This window comes from Eumetopias jubatus, unplaced genomic scaffold (assembly GCF_037043125.1).
Source record: "Eumetopias jubatus isolate StellerSeaLion01/CBP00866 unplaced genomic scaffold, mEumJub1_p1.0 scaffold_8, whole genome shotgun sequence".
Classification (NCBI taxonomy): domain Eukaryota; kingdom Metazoa; phylum Chordata; class Mammalia; order Carnivora; family Otariidae; genus Eumetopias; species Eumetopias jubatus.
The window spans coordinates 29,936,475-29,953,559 of NW_028274814.1; the positions used below are offsets into that span (position 1 = coordinate 29,936,475).

The window sequence follows — 17,085 nt, forward strand, 5'->3', positions numbered from 1 at the left end:
GGCACCACCATAAGAGCGGAGGATGGCCTGCCACACGTGCCTAGGGACTGGACTTTCGGGGCAGGGGGAGTTTCCCCTCCCCCCGGCCCTTGCACTTGTGTGTTCGGGGCTTAGTAAACTGTGTGTGAATCTAACCTCAGCTCCCTCCCCCAGGCAGCGGGACAGAAAAGTACGTATCCGCTAAAAGCACGGTGTTGAGGTCAAGCCAGTGCTGTCCACTTCCAGGCGTAACCTCCACATCAGCCTCAAACTTTCCACACTCTCTGGGTGACCCGAATGGTGACTTCACTAAAAACACACTAAAACAACTGAGTAAGAGCTACCGAAACTTCCTCCCTAGCCATTTACAGGGGCTTTCCTTTCTATCCCCGATGCCAGCCCCCCCGCCACCCCTCGCCCGTGTCCTCCCTCCATCGGCTCCTCTGCCAGTTCCCACTCAACACGGAGGCATGCTCACGTTTCTTGCACTCTGAAGATGAACTCCCCTCCCCGATGCCATGTCACCCCCCATCCACTGTCTTCCCTATTCCCAGCCTCATTTGAGGCTCATCTATGTGGACGGTGTCCGGTTTTTACTTCCCACTCCTATTCTAAAGGTCTGTCATATAGGTGGAGTTCACACCAATCATGATATGAGAGACCTTACGGGAAAGGCACCCTGTCTGTCTATCTCCCCTCTCCGGGGAGTAAATTGCTTAAAAATCTTTGAGCAGATTGTTTTGGTGTGCATCCTGTATCTCTAGATAAGCTCCTATTGATATCTACTTCCATTTCTCAGTTCCAGGCATGGTAGCCAACTTCCTACTGTGAAAGCTGAAGGTCAAACAACCCCCCCCCCCGCCCCACGTTTCCCTACCTCAGACACACACACTGACATTAGGAAGCCTATGAAAACACACACTGAGCGAGGTAGTAAACTACCTGTCATTACTTTTTCTCTTCTACACAACCTGTTGCTTTAATTTTAGAGAATTCATGATGTCCTTGTTTCCCCGCCCCATCTGCTTCATTTTCTGGTGTTTATCACCAACTCCAGCCTGAACACTGTTACTGTAAGTATCCTCCCAAGGTGTTCAGGAACATGTGGGATGCCTTCCGCTCCCTTCTGCATTGGATAGCTTGTTTCTTAGAGGAGAGTCCTCCTCCTTCTTGGTTTGCTCTTGACTTGATGTAATTCAATCCTCCAATAGCTTCTTGGTAGATAAAATAGTTGTGTCAAAGTGCCTCTATCCTATTGCTCATTTGGTTTGGTTTAGAAGTCTCAGTTGGAAATCATTTGCCCTCAGTTCTGAAGGTACAGCCCCATGGTGCTATTGCTGTGGAGTCTGAAGACATTTGATTTGCAGATGACTTTTTTCTTTCTGGGAGCCTGGAGGACCTTTGTCTCTGGTGTTTCTAAAATTTCACCATAACAAATTCACTGTAGGTCTGTTTTCATCCATTTTGCCGAGCATTTGCTGAGCATGTGAATCTGGAAACTCATATATTTGGCTGTAGGTAATTTCGATGATTTTTTTTTTTTAATTTCCCAATTCTGTTTCTCTTCCTGAAACTTTTATTATCAGATGCTCAACTGCTTAAATTATTTCTGACTACGTATTTCCTCTTTTTCAATCTCTGTTTTGGCTCTACTTTCTGGATACTTTCTCAAACTATCTCTCCAACAATTCTATTGGGTTTTTTCGTACTTTTAATTATGTCCAAACATTCATATATGTGTGTGGATAGATATATTTATCTTGATCCTGTTATTTCATGGGTGCACTGTCTTCTCTTATTCTCTGAATATGCTTAAGAAATTTAGATGGTTTCTTTTCCCTGCATGAACTGTTTCCTCCAAGTTGATTCTGTTTGTTTTAATAGCCAACCTTCATCTTGGAATTTCTCTTCAGATGTTTGGCAATCCTTGGTTTATTACTATGTGAGAGTGAGGCACTAACGTGTTTGAAAATCTGAGGACTTGGGTGGAGTTTGGAGATTGTAAGCTCTTGGCACTGGGTAATCTGGTTGGCCAATTTCCTTGGGAAGCCCTGATGTCACTGTCGGTGTTTCTGCTAAAGCAGGTTATATTCCCCAGCGAAGGAACTGGCTACCTACCATGGAGAGTATGTGTGCCAGCATGTGTGTGTTTTTGTGTGTGTATAAACTTCCTATGTTGAAATTCTAACCCCCAAGGGGATGGTATTAGGAGCTGGGGCCTTCGGGAGGTCATTAGGTCATGATGGTGGAGCCCTCATGAATGGGATTAGTGTCATAAAAGAGACCCCAGAGAGCTCCCTTGCCCTTCCCACCATATGAGGGCACAGTAAGAAGATGGCCGTCTATGAACCAAGAAGCAGGATCTCATCAGACATCGAATCTGCTGACACCCTGATCTTGGACCTCCAGCCTCCAGAACTCTGAGGAATACATGTCTGTTATTCATGAGCCACCCAGGCTGTGGCCTCCTGTGATAGCGGCCCAAGGACAATAAGACAATGGCCTTGTTTTCACTATGGCGCTGCCCTCAGCTACGCCAAGTCTCTTATGTGACATGGTCCACTCGAAACCTCTGGTCTTCTGCTATGGTTGAACATGAAAAGCTGCCCAGAAATCTGATGACTTAAATGATTTTTATTTCTTTTTCTTTTCCCTTTTTTTTTTTTTTAAGTAGGCTCCATGCCCATCGTGGAGCCCAACACAGGGCTCAAACTCACGACCCTGAGATCAAGACCTAAGCCGAGTTCAAGAGTCAGACGCTTAACCAACTGAGCCACTCAGGTGCCCTTTAACTGGTTTGTAAATAAACTTTTTTAAAAAGATTTTTTTATTATTTGAGAGAGAGGGAGCTCACAAGCAGGAGGGAGGGGCAGCGGGAGAGGGAGAAGCAGACTCCCCGCTGAGTAGGGAACCCAATGCGGGGCTTGATCCCAGAATCCTGAGATCATGACCTGAGCCAAAGGCAGATGCTTAACCACCTGAGCCACCAAGGCGCCCCTAAATAAACTTTTAAATAAACTTTTCTACCAATCTTCCTGATTTTTGCTCCACCTTTACACTCTCCTTCTAGAAGAACCTAGTGCCATCAATCCCCACATCTTTTGAGAGTTCTTGGGCTTAGGACTCAGTTTACTCAATGAGCTAAGTCAGTCACCACTCACTTATCTGCTTTCCAACTTCCAAAATTTTATGACTATTACCTCCTTTTTGTTTTCTTTGCCCTTGTAGGTTTATGCCTTTAAAAAAAAAATCATTTTATTGCCACTTAGTATGGTTTCAGAAGACATGTTTAGTCCACCCAATCACCCGGAGTCCCCACCAACATCCGACTGCCCACTGGCTTCTAGCCTCACTGAAACTGTCCATGCTAATGCCACCACGGACTTCGGAGTGTCAGTTAGACGAACACCTTTCCACCTTCACTTGACTTAGGTGCGGACGACCACTTTTGTTTAGGCTCCTTCATCTCTTCCTCAGTAGCAACTCTATCTCCTGGAATCAGTTATCACTCCCTTCACCAAATCCTGTTACTTTCTTTACCCCAGGCCTGGTGTTCCTGGGGCTTCTTACACCTGTGCTCTTTTCATTCTCATTATTCTGCTGGAATAAGCACAAGACCCTTAAACTGAACTACCTTAACTGCCACTTAGATACTCACAACCTTAAAATCTCTATTTCCAGCCCAAAGCAATCTGCTGAAGTGTAGATCCGTTTCCCCAACAACCTCCTGGACAGACCTACTTGGAATTCTCACAAGCACCCCAAATTCAACATGCCAAAAACCGAAGTCATCGTTGTGTTCACAAACCTATTAAATTTCCCACGTTCTGCCTCAGTGGAGGGTGCCCTCATCTACCCTGCAAAAAGCCAGACGACCAGAAGTCCCGCTGAGACCCTGCCACCGTCCATCCGCATCTCAGCTCTGTCAAGGTCCTATTGGTTCTACCTTCTTAATATCAAGAACAAGAATTCTCAAAATGTAGTGTGCAAAAGCATCACTTGTGGGGGCTTGTTAAATACCAACAGCTGGGCCTCAGTGTCACAGTTTGCGATCCAGACTGAGAATCTGTATTACTAACAAGTTCCCAGGTGATGTTGGCGCTGCTCCTCTGGGGACCACACTTTGAGAACCACTCATCTAGTCACCAGCACTCCTCACCGTCCATTTCAGTTCCCCTAGTCCAGCAACACATCCCCTGTGCTGGGATTGTAACAGTTAATTTGCCTGACCTTTGTAAAACGTCCTCCAATCTACAACTGGCATGCTCTTCCTAAAAAAGGTAATCTGAGGTCTTAAAATTTACAATGATTCCTCAGAATTTTTCCAAATCACACTCAGACTCCCTGGCCTGCTGTTCACATCCCTGGACAGCCGGCCTGGCCCCTGCGAGCCTGCTACTACCGTGAGCGCACTAGACTCCAGCCACACAGGCCTCTCTTCTCTACTCCAGCACGTCCCACGGCCTCACACCCCCGGTAGCTGCACTTTCAGTGGCTGGTATGCTGCCATATTTTAAAATCTATCAACGAACATTGTCGGTTGCCCCAATACCATCACCTCATTATCTCCTTAAAAATCTAAAATCTGATAGACGTCTTGAGGATAATTATGTGAAGGAACAAACTAACGCATGGTCTAGGATACGCTGTGATATTTTAACACTTACGTTGCAAGATTAATTTTTATTTTATTTAAAATACCTTCACACACAACAGCATTCATGTTTATATGGGGAGCTGTATCAGAATCTCTACACACATGATAAAATCAGAGAAGGTGGAGACAAATCAGAAATGCTTTCTTTGAAACGAAGAACTAGAGCTAGCTATCAATAGATTGAAGATTCTTAAAGAACTCAAAGAGATCTCCTCTGAGCATCAAATAAGAGAAATTAATAAAAAATTAATGAGCCAAATATTCAGAACTAGCTTGTAACTATTTTCCTTATTTTCCCCATTATTGTGGGTTTAAAAAAAAAAGACTACAGAAAATCTTGCACAAAAAAACATTCCCAACTAAATAAAATCCTGAAAGCCTCTTATTTTAAAGACTCTACTTTTAAAAAGATTTAGTAAAAATCTTTAAAAAGATTTTCATTTTCATGTAGTGTTTACATTTTTGAGTAATGCATTGATTTTTCTCATCTAATCACTCCTATTAAAACGACAACAGATATTTAACACTTGTTTTTTCAATTTATATTTTTACTGCTATGTAAAAATTCTTCTTACACACCCAATATTTAGTTTCACTAATTTTTAAAAAAATTCTTGACACTTGAGAGGCACCTGGGTGGCACAGTCGCTTCGGTGTCTAACTCTTCATTTTGGCCCAGGTCATGATCTCAAGGTTTTGAGACCGAGCCCCTTATTGGGGCCCCACGCTCAGCAGGGAGTCTGCTTCAGATTCTCTCTCCCTTTGCCTCTGCCCGCTCCCCCTCAACGCTCACGCACTCTCCCTCTCAAAAACAAAACAAAACAAAACAAAAAAACCTCAACACTTAACAAATGAAATACCAGTATTAATATTCCTAGATTCCGTTATTTTTTAAAACTAGTACCAAAATGCTAGTGCTGACCTTTTGCTCCGGCAGGACCGTTTCCACACACGTCCTTTTCGTCCCTCCTCCTAGAAAAATTTTCCACCTAGAACAGCCAGCCAACTGCCTGTCCTGCTGCTAACCGCAACTCCAGCATCACTGCCGTAGGGCCACCCTCCGACCTCCCCTGTGGGTAAGGATGCCAGTCCAGCCCCCAGCACCCCTGCGGCCCTCCCTCCGCGCCTGGCTCCCCTCCAGCTACAATCCCATTTGTGGTTCAAATCTCCGGGAGCGGGGCCCACACTGTGATTCCATACGCCCACGTACACAGCACCTGCCACACCACAGGTGCTCCATGACGGTTCAGTGAGTCGATGACTTCTCCAACAAATACGTGGCTTTCCCTCTGGTTGGCAAAATTCGACTTCCAGAAAACACATGAATGAACCCTTGCTTACTACCCCTCCCCCAAATCCCTCTTTTGAAGGACAATGAAAATTGCGACCAACCCAAATTCAAATTCCTTTCACTTGCTCTTTTATTCTGAGTCATCCATTAACCATTAATTAAGGCGAGGCCAGGAATCCTGGCTGAGTGGATGAAACAGCCCCATCCCGCTGCCATTAAAGTCTCCCACGTCTGCCTTCAGGTCCCATTCTGGGAACACTCCTCGATATGCAAACATTAACTTGGCATTCGCCCTTCTAGAGCACCCCTAGCCCCATCCGACAGCACGCTTGCTTTACTCACCGGCCCGCATTCTAAGCTCCACCAGGCTGATGGAGGAGGCTAAGGGGAGGCTGTGACAACGGGAGCTACGAAGCCCGCTCCTGGACGCCGCTTGGTGGGCTCAGAGACTAGATGTGGTGAGCTCTTTGGGCAATGCCGTGCCAACTCCCCCACCTGTCATCTGCATCCCTGAAGTGCTGTATGGCAAAAACGTAAAAATACCAGATCCATGTACATCTAGACGATGTGAGTTTTGTCATCGGTTTCTGTAAGAATTGCTTTATTACATCCACCCAGCATCCCCAGGCAGTGAACCAGGTACCAATCTCCCGTCTCTCCCGAGACCCCTCTCCCCGCCCCCACAGTGGCCAGACAACTCCACTTCTCTGTCAGGTATTTCTGATCCTCCGTTCTACAGGTGGGAAACACAAGAAGTCTGGCTGTTGTCACTCTGTGTTTGTCTTTTCGTGTATTATGTTGCTCCCCTCTTCCAACCATGAACCCCGTGTAATGACAAAGGCACACACTACATGTTATACACATGTGATTCCCACGGCACAAAAACCTCTCATGTTCTGATCTGTCAATTATCACCCAGACATGAAGTCTCATACTCTGCTTGATCATCATGTGAGCAGGGACACAGATGTTGAAAAGAGTGAGTGGGAAAAAGAGAAAGTTGGAGAAAGTTCAAAAACCACAGGGCTGAGGCCAGTGTCACACAGTGGTATGCCAGTGCTACAATGCCTGTTTAATTGAAACCTTGTAATAAAAGTTTAAATACATAAAATGTTTTTTTTATCAAAAGAACATCCCCCGCATCCCCAGCCTGATGCGCATAGAGCAGGGGCAGTGGAAACTGGCTACCTACAGGGAATGGAGAAATGGCAGGTCCAACTCTCGTTGGCTTCGTATTCCTCAAAAAATGCTCTGTGAGTGAATTCAGAGTCTCAGCTGAGTGAGAACCCTACCCCACACTGGCTTTCTTCAAGTAACTCGAGTCCACACAAGGCATTCTATACCGTGGAGAAAGCTCCTCTTGGCTTTCAGAAGACAAGGAAGAGCAGGGCTTCGTGTCTGGGCAGCACTATGTTCTCGATGGTGCGTTCCATGGAGTGCACCTGCTCAGGGGAGGCGGTCAAGAAGGCCAAGGGCCCGATGCGCTGCTCCGCACAGGAGTGGCAGAGGTAGCCACCCTTGTTTTCCTTCCTGTTGCTCTGCAGGGAGGGGGAAGAAAAAGAGGTCAGGGGGACGATCAGACAGCAGGGATTTTCCACCGAGAGACTAAGCCTTATTATTCTGATGTTTTCAGACGTGGGCAAACCTCTGAGGTGACATATCCCACAGCACAGCCATCTAGGGTAGACTCCACTCTATCAAATTCCTTTGGGGCAGAAACCAGAATTTATCAAGGAAAGGGGTGAAGAGCCAAGGAAAACTGAACCGGGCCCTCCAGGGAAAGAGTGGTCCTGTAAGTGTCGGGCCCCAACCCAGTCTCCCAGGCGACGCTCACATATAAGAAGATGCAAACGACTTAATCAAATCCTACAGAAAGCACAACCTGCCGAGACCACATACGTAAGTGATGGGGAGCTTCTTCATGGTTAGCACGGTGTCCACAGGGATGGAATTGTTGCACTGCCCCACACAGCAGCGCACCACTCCGGTCTTCAAGACATTACTGGTCAGCTCTGCTTGCAGGAAGTACTCCTGAGGACAGAGAGAAAGAGGGTAACAGCAACGTCTCCACCACACTCGACTTGGAAACTCCACTAGCGCCGGAGCGGGAAACGCTCTTCGGACATGGCCGAGTCCTTGCAGGAGAAAAGCACTGACTGCCCCAACTGCCCTCGGTTTTTGTGGCTTTTCCCTGCCGATAAGGCCGTCTCCAAGACAGGATGCCTAAAGCAGTTCAGCTGGAATCTTGATAAAATGGCCAGTTTAAAAAAAAAAAAAAAAAAGAGGCAAACACGAAATAATGATATTTCAGGGCTGGTTCTGGATTTTTATCTCACGCTGACCTGTCCCAGAATCATTAAAAATTATTTGTATATTGACCTTTCAAGACAAGTGAGCTGAAACAGGGGCCTTAAGAGATCGGCCCACATCAACCCATCATGTTGCCCCCTCCGAGGCTTGCGGCCGTACGAATGAGCAAATTCCTGGCCTCTTCCAGCCTCAGCCTCCTCGCCCGTAAGAAGCAGACAACACAGGGCCTGATTCATTTGACTGCTGTGAAGAAGAGATCCTCATACAAGCTAAGTGTACGGATGGCCCGGCACACGGGGAACACCAAACCAAATGTTAATGACCTTCCAGACTGGAAAAGCAGTAGGGACAGGGACCAGTGTCTGGTCTGCTGTGCCCTGGAGTTTAACACAGATGTGGCCAATGAGTAGAACCACAAATATCTGCTAATTAAATAATTATGATTTCCTGTTTTCTGAATTACAAGAGCAAAACGTGTATCCAGTATTTGGACTGATGTGGCTTTCTTTCTTGCAGGATCTGTCTGTCTGCTACAGAAAAGAACAGAAGATATATAAACACTCGTGTTCCCACCAATGACTGAGGGACAATGAAACGAGGAAGTCCTTTCAAAATAGAATGACAGGTTTTGCCGAAATCCCCTTTACCCTCCCTCGAGGTAGCCAGTGTTAATTTGGCGTGCACCATTTTTGACCCATCCTAAAAGGGCTTTAAGTTTACACGTATGTCCCTGAAGGCTAGGTATCAACTTACAGGAACGTATTTACATAAATGTTATACTCTGAGTCTGCTTCCTATCTAGTTCATCGAAGTGCTACACAGGGTTTAATCACATCGCTCTTTTCGCATTTGATTCAGCCATTCCCTGAGTGGATACTCAGGTGTTTTCCAAATTATTGCCCACAATGCTGCAACAAACATGCTTGTACATGCTTTCCCACCCACACATGCAAGGGTTTCTGTGTTTACAAACTTTCTGAGCACGATCCACACCAAGAAACCCACTTAGCGTTATAATTCTATACACACCTACATGCATATATAAAAGGCTGAAATACGCAGCAACTTCTTCCTAGAAACATCGCCAAAGGCAAGGGAGGCCAGGGCAAAAATGAACTCTTGGGACTTCATCAAGATAAAAAGCTTTTGCACAGCAAAGAAAACAGTCAACAAAACCAAAAGACAACCGACAGAATGGGAGAAGATATTTGCAAATGACATATCAGATAAAGGGCCAGTATCCAAAACCTATAAAGAACTTCTCAAACTCAACACCCAAAAAACAAATCATCCAATCAAGAAATGGGCAGAAGACATGAACAGACATTTTTCCAAAGAAGACATCCAAATGGCCAACAGACACATGAAAAAGTGCTCAACATCGCTCGGCATCAGGGAAATCCAAATCAAAACCTCAATGAGATACCACCTCACAGCCGTCAGAATGGCTAAAATTAACAAGTCAGGAAACGACAGATGTTGGCGGGGATGCGGAGAAAGGGGAACCCTCCTACACTGTTGGTGGGAATACAAGCTGGTGCAACCCCTCTGGAAAACAGTATGGAGGTTCCTCAAACAGTTGGAAATAGAGCTACCATACGATCCAGCAATTGTACTACTGGGTATTTACCCCAAAGATACAAATGTAGGGATCCGAAGGGGTACGTGCACCCCAATGTTTATAGCAGCAATGTCCACAATAGCCAAACTGTGGAAAGAGCCAAGATGTCCATCAACAGATGAATGGATAAAGAAGAAGTGGTATATATACACAATGGAATATTATGCAGCCATCAAAAGGAATGAGATCTTGCCATTTGCAACGACGTGGATGGAACTGGAGGGTGTTATGCTGAGTGAAATAAGTCAATCAGAGAAAGACATGTATCATATGACCTCACTGATATGAGGAATTCTTAATCTCAGGAAACAACCTGAGGGCTGCTGGAGTGGGGGTGGGGTGGGAGGGATGGGGTGGCTGGGTGATAGACATTGGGGAGGGTATGTGCTATGCTGAGTGCTGTGAATTGTGCAAGACTGTTGAATCACAGATCTGTACCTCTGAAACAAGTAATGCTATATGTTAAGGAAAAAAAAAAAAAGGAAGACAGCAGGAGGGGAAGAATGAAGGGGGAGAAATCGGAGGGGGAGATGAACCATGAGAGACGATGGACTCTGAAAAACAAACTGAGGGTTCTAGAGGGGAAGGGGGTGGGGGGATGGGTTAGCCTGGTGATGGGTATTAAAGAGGGCACGTTCTGCATGGAGCACTGGGTGTTATGCACAAACAATGAATCATGGAACACTGCATCAAAAACTAATGATGTAATGTATGGTGATTAACATTCCAATAAAAAATTTAAAGAAAAAAAAAGCTGAAATAACAGTTTCATAAAACAGTATTTAACCTTACATGCAATGTAGTCTTTCTTCTTTTAGATTTTATTTCTACCTCGCTTTTTAAAAAACTTACCATAGCCCACTAAATTAGTTTCATAAATCATGAATGGACTGCAACCGACACTTGGAAAAGTATTGCTCCAAAGCACCGGTTCTCAAACACTTTGGTCTTGGGACCCCTTGACACTACTAAACATGACAGGCTCCAACATTACAGGCTCCAAAGAAGGTTTGTTTACATGAGTCTTATCTGTTAATAATCACCATATAAGAAATTTAGGCTAAGAAATTAAAAAAAATTTTTTTATTATGTTATGGTAGTCACCATACAGTATATCATTAGTTTTTGATGTAGTGTTCCATGATTCATTGTTTGCATATAACACCCAGTGCTCCATGCAGTACATGCCCTCTTTAATACCCATCACCAGGCTAACCCATGCCCCCACCCCCTCCCCTCTAGAACCCTCGGTTTGTTTCCCAGAGTCCATAGTCTCTCATGGTTCGTCTCCCCTTCTGATTTCCCCCCCTTCAGTTTTCCCTTCCTTCCCCTAATGTCCTCCATGCTACTATTCCTTATGTTCCACATATGAGTGAAACCATATGATAATTGTCTTTCTCTACTTGACTTATTTCACTCAGCATAATCCCCCTCCAGCTCCACCCATGTTGATGCAAAAGTTGGGTATTCATCCTTTCTGATGGCCGAGTAATATTCCATTGTATACATGGACCACATCTTCTTTATCCATTCATCTGTTGAAGGGCATCTCAGCTCCTTCCACAGTTTGGCTATTGTGGACATGGCTGCTATGAACATTGGGGTGCATGTGCCTCTTCTTTTCACTGCATCTGTATCTTTGGGGTAGATACCCATCAGTGCAATTGCTGGGTCATAGGGTAGCTCTATTTTTAACTTACCAAGAAACCTCCATACTGTTTTCAATAGTGGCTGTAACCAACCTGCATTCCCACCAACAGTGTAAGAGAGTTCCCCTTTCTCCACATCCTCGCCAATATTTGTTGTTTTCTGCCTTGTTAATTTTTGCCATTCTAACTGGTGAAAGGTGCTATCTCAATGTGGTTTTGATTTGAATTTCCCTGATGGCTAATGATGATGAACATTTGTTCATGTGTCTGTTAGCCATTTCTATGTCTTCTTTGGAGAAGAGTCTGTTCATGTCTTCTGCCCAGTTTTTGACTTGATTATTTGTTTTTTGGGTGTTGAGTTTGAGAAGTTCTTTATAGATCTTGGATACCAGCCCTTTATCTATAATGTCATTTGCAAAGATCTTCTCCCTATAAAACGGGTGCATCTTGCTTGGGTCATGGTTAATACTTTGGACTCTGTACATTCCTTCAACCACCCCCCAACGGAATGACTGAGAGGAGGAACCCCCCAACAAAGAAAAGAATCAGAGACTATGGCCTCTGCCACAGACCTAACTGGATATGGATATAAGCAAGATGTCAGAAACAGACTTCAGAGTAGCAATTATGAAGTTGATATCTAGGCTTGAGAAAAATATTAGCGACAATACAGAATCTCTAAGGGCAGAAAAGAGATCAGGCCGAACTTAAAAATGGTATGAATGAAATGCAGTCTAAACTGGATACTCCGACTGCCAGGGTAAACAAGGCAGAAGAGCGAATTAGTGATCTAGAAGATAAGATGATTGAAAAGCAGGAAACCGAGGTGGCATGGGAAAAACAGCTTAAAACCCAAGAGGTCAGACTGAGAGAGATTAATGATGCCATGAAACGTTCCAATGTCAGAATTATTGGGATCCCTGAGGGGGTGCGCAGAGAGGTCTAGAAGATATATCTGAGCAAAAAGTAGCTGAGAACTTCCCTAACCTGGGGAGGGAAACAAGCATTCATGTCCAAGAGGCAGACAGGACCCCTCCCAAGAGCAACAAGAACAGATAAACCCCCTGACATATTATAGTACAACTCGCAAATCTTAGAACTAAAATGCTTATTCTTCATAAGAATAACAATTAAACCTATCACATGTTAATGTTTTTATCAAAAACAACTGTATTTTCAGAAAAAACTTAGAAGAGTAGCATTGTTTTACATTTTTGCAAATCTTTTTCATGTCTGGCTTAATGGAAGACAACTGCTTCTGCGTTCAGTCTGTGGTGACAACACATCACGCGGCCTCTGCAAAACTCCCCCGTGCACCTGTCAGAGCCCTGAGAAGGGCGGAAGACTTCCTAGCGCCCTACAAACAGCACAGAGCATGTATGACACTGGCAGCCAAAGGGTTAATGGGACTCATAAACACAGCTGTAACTCTTTACCCAGGCTTGTTTCATTTGCCCTTAAATTTCTCTGAGTTTCCTCCTTCCAGGAGGTAGATCTGAGGCTTGCCCCCGGCAAACTCTTTATTTGCGGCACACTTGATGATACTTGATGTCTCGGTCTTTGCTGTGCATTGGGCAGACAAGCTCTCGTTCGGCTTCAGATCCGGCGAGCCAGCCAGCCAGGCACTCTTGGCTGAGGGCTGGTCGGCGGTGGCCCCCAGCCAGCCGCACATCTGGTGATGAGTCCAAGCAGCTGCCTGGGCTCTCTGCCCTGGAGTCCGTCCCCGGGGCCCCATTCTGCCTGGGTGCGGCCAACATTCGGGGCTTAATTTAAGGAAACAGTTTTGGGGTTTGATTTGGGCAGGCGTCTCCTGGTGAGTACTTCCTATCTGATGGCACGAGAGCTCATTTCTTCTTCCCATTTGGTCTGCCTCTTAGATTTCTTCCTCCTCTTCAGCTGCCTCTTAGCCTCTTAAGAAAAGACTGGCGAGGGAGCAGTATGGTTCAGTCGGTGGAGCTCTGACTTTTAGGGAGGAACTAGAAACTAGGAAGCTTTTTGGTTCAGTCCATGAAGCCCCCCCCCCACCCCCGACTTCTGGGGAGGAACCAATGCTCACAGAGTTACTCCAGGCTTCGTTTGGTTTGTTTGTTGCCGTAGCTTTTGATATCTTTGAATAAAACCAGCCATGTTCTACTTGGAAAATGGGAAATGACACTTTGACTCCCCCACATGCAGCCTTCTGGGCTATTCTCCAAAACCGGGCAAACACTTTTGGCAACACTGCTTGGCCACAATATTCATTAGACTCTGGAGAAAAATGACCAACTAACAAATCCATAAATTATGTAATACCATCTTGCAATTAGGTTTTGTAAAAGGGAGAGATATTTGGAAGTTGGACCTTTAAGATTTTGTTTGCATCTTGTTCATGTCTTTCTGTGTCTATGTGTGTTGTAAATGCGAACAACTTTCTCCACCTCTGCCTTTTTAAAGATTTTATTTATCTATTTGAGACAGAGTGAGCGTGCGAGCATGCATGAGTGTGCATGAGTTGGGGGGGCTGGCAGAGGGAGAGGGAGCAGCAGACTCCCCCACTGAGTGCGGAACCCCACATGGGGCTGGATCCCAGGACCTAGAGATCATGACCTGAGCCAAAGGCAGATGCTTAACCGAATGAACCACCTAGGTGACCCTCTAACTCTGGATGGTACTGCTAAAGGTAATTTATAAAAGAGCTCTAGTTTGTTTAAAGGCAAGCACTTGTAAAAATTGGGCATTCTAAAACTCAGAAAGATAGGGCACCTGGGTGGCTCAGTCGGTTAAGCGTCTGCCTTCGGCTCGGGTCATGATCCCAGGGTCCTGAGATCAAGCCCCAGGTCAGGCTCCCTGCTCAGCGGGGAGCCTGCTTCTCCCTCTACCCCTCCCCCCTGCTCGTGATCTCGCTCTCTCACGCTGTTTTGCAAATAAATAAAATCTAAAAAATAAAATTCAGAAAGAAAGAAACTAACCCAAATGTTTTTTAAGTTCATGTGACCTTGGAAAATCCTTGGAATTAAAGCTAATTTAAGGTTGTTGGTTTACTGGAAATAAGGGAAACAATTCTGTAAATCTGTAGGTTTGTGAGAGGGTCTCTTTGGAAAGGGGTTTTGTGCATGGTCAGGGCTAAGACTATGAAGACTCAGTACGAAAATAGTCTATGAGGGAGTGATCGACGCCTGGGGAAGGGAAGAGCCCGAGATCAGACAGAAGCTGCGCAGTGACTCAGGATCAACAGATACCTCAGCTCATTCTCTGAGGAGTTCCAAAAGTTGGATTACGCTTCAGGGCACCTACACTGGGGCAAAAGTCAGGGTTTGTGACCACGTCGGGGGCACGCCCTTGGTGAGGCAGCTGTCTTCAGTCAAGGCAATCCCGGACGGGACCTGAGAGCTGAGGCCTGTGGGCAGCGTTCCTATAGCTAGGAGTCCTTCATTCCTGATGAAGATTTTCAACTAATGGGAAAACTGCATTCCAACAGATTCTCGCTTAACACCTCGCTGGTTCTCTGTTTGCTCTTTCAGATTTAAGGCTATGATTTACAGAAGTAAAATATCCCTTTGGAAACAAATATGGAACGCCTATCTTTTTCTCCCAACCTGATCCCTCCAGAATTCAGAAACTCTCCGTGACTATTCTTATTTTCATGGCAATGTATTTATTTGCATAAGTTCAGTAAGAATCTGGTCTCCTTATGACAGAACGCAACTGCAAACAATGGTTACATTACCAAGGCTTTGAGAGGAATGTCATATTTGGTCAGGTATGACCAGACAGTTTTAAGGAAGTAAGGGTGACTTTATGGAGCCAATGAAAACCCTTGGAAAAATAGGTCTGGTATCTTGCTTACAGGGTTCCCAGCAGCCTTACCATGGGAGTAAAGAAGGTCACCTCCCAGCAGGTGCAGGAACCTCAAGAAATTCTGGGGACCTCAAAGAGAGGAATTCACCCAAATCTACAGGTATTGCAGGCAAAGTCTGATGGCAAGTATTTAGCTTGCCTTCTTAGCCTCAAGAGGCTGTTAAAAGTTCAATCTGAAATTCCTTGTAAGTTCCAGCAAAGCAAATTTAACAACAACAAAAAAGGCCAATCACTATTCTTGCCATGCTTATGTGAACAATTAGGCCAACTCTGTTAAAACTGGGCTTATTTTACAAACAAATGAGTCTTCATTTGGCTATCATTGAAAATGAGAGTGACTTTAGAAAAACTGTTCCAGTAACACACCTTTGTGGGTGTTAAGATTCTAGTTCTGAATTAAAAGTCTTTGAGGGTCTGTTTGCCTGTTCAACTGGACTAAAGCCTTGCTGGGTGCTCGGCTTCCGTGAAGAGTGGCCCTTAGAAGGAGTTTTAAGCCCCTGTGCTATGTTATTTGGAAGATTCTTTCTACACCTGTCATGACTTAGGAATTCCTGACAGGGCTCATGTTGGGGAGCTGGACACTATCCGGTATGTTCGATCCATCTTTGCTTCCAGCAGGCTGATGTGCCCCACAGCTGTGCTCTTATGCCACCTGAGTCCTGGGCGGGTGGTGCAGGCACCCAGGGGACCAACACCAGCCTCGGTAGGACCACACGAGGTACTGCTGACCACCCCTTCTTCAGTGAAGCTACGGGGAAGAAAGCCGGGGATCCACTGCCCTCGAATTGCAGGATCCACAGGGTCCCTCCACCCTGTCCAGCAAGGACAACCTCCAAAATAACCCCGCTTGCAGCAGCGAGCCTCTGACCGACCTGAAACTACTATTTAGGAGGGCTTGTCTGAAGAAATCAGCTGATAAATACAACCAGCTACCCGGTTACAAGAAGCCTCCCCTAATGCCCTAGATAAACTGAAGTCACATACACTGTAAGAACGAATAACCAAGGTACAAAAATCTTGCTAATGCAGAATGCTGGGTTTCAACCTGGAACTGAGGAGTATTTCTAAACAAGAGCAGGCTTCCATTCCTCTAACCCCAATCTCCGCCCCATTTCAGCAGGAAGTAAGTAGGTGGGTCATCGTCCCAATTCCCTCAAGAATGAGGAATGACCAAAGGACAGTGGGCTTGAAACCCAGAACCAGAGGGCTAGCGGGACGGCCGCACGCAGCAGCGACTTGTACCGGGGCCCTTCCCGTGTGCTTTTCCGTTTCCTCACTCCCTTCCTTCCCCTCTCCCAAGGCTGCCTCTTGAATAAACCCTCTCCTTGCTGCATCCTCACGTCTCAGTCACTGTCTCTGGGGCACATGGGGTAGATGAACCTGGGTGCAGGGACACGCACAGCACCTACTGTGAGGAGTCAGACCTGGTAGTGCCCGGAAGGCCCCCAACCTGAGAACTGGGGCTCGCTCCAACGACACTCCTGAGCAGCGGGGCGCACGTTCTCCCACCGGCACCAGGACGATGCCCACCTCCCATCATTCTTGCCAATACCTGGAAAGGTCAAACTTTTCATTGTTACCAATCTGATTATTTTAGTTTGCATTTCCTAGACTGTGACACAGGTTGGTTTGTTTGTTTGTTTTGTTTTTTAATCTATTCATTCGCCATGAGGGTTCCTTTAACTGTGAACTTCTCATTTCTATCTTCTGCCTACCACTAGGTTGCCTGTTTCTTATAAAT

General features: G+C 45.6%; 2 protein-coding genes across 4 annotated transcripts in view; one reads left to right on the plus strand and one right to left on the minus strand.

Annotated features, from left to right (window-relative positions):
- Positions 1-9,744, plus strand: part of IL15RA (interleukin 15 receptor subunit alpha) — a 66,235-nt gene extending 56,491 nt beyond the window's left edge. Inside the window, exon 9 of the transcript XR_003611023.2 lies at positions 8,754-9,744. The gene's annotated coding sequence lies outside the window, so the exon portion shown is untranslated. The remainder of the gene's footprint in view (positions 1-8,753) is intronic.
- Positions 6,979-17,085, minus strand: part of FBH1 (F-box DNA helicase 1) — a 52,491-nt gene continuing 42,384 nt past the window's right edge. For all 3 annotated transcript variants that reach the window (XM_028114608.2, XM_028114606.2, XM_028114607.2), the window contains 2 exons: positions 7,827-7,958; positions 6,979-7,465 (listed from right to left, as the gene is read on the minus strand). In XM_028114608.2, coding sequence (XP_027970409.1) covers positions 7,295-7,465; positions 7,827-7,958 — 303 coding nt within the window. In that variant the 3' untranslated portion in view covers positions 6,979-7,294. The remainder of the gene's footprint in view (positions 7,466-7,826; positions 7,959-17,085) is intronic.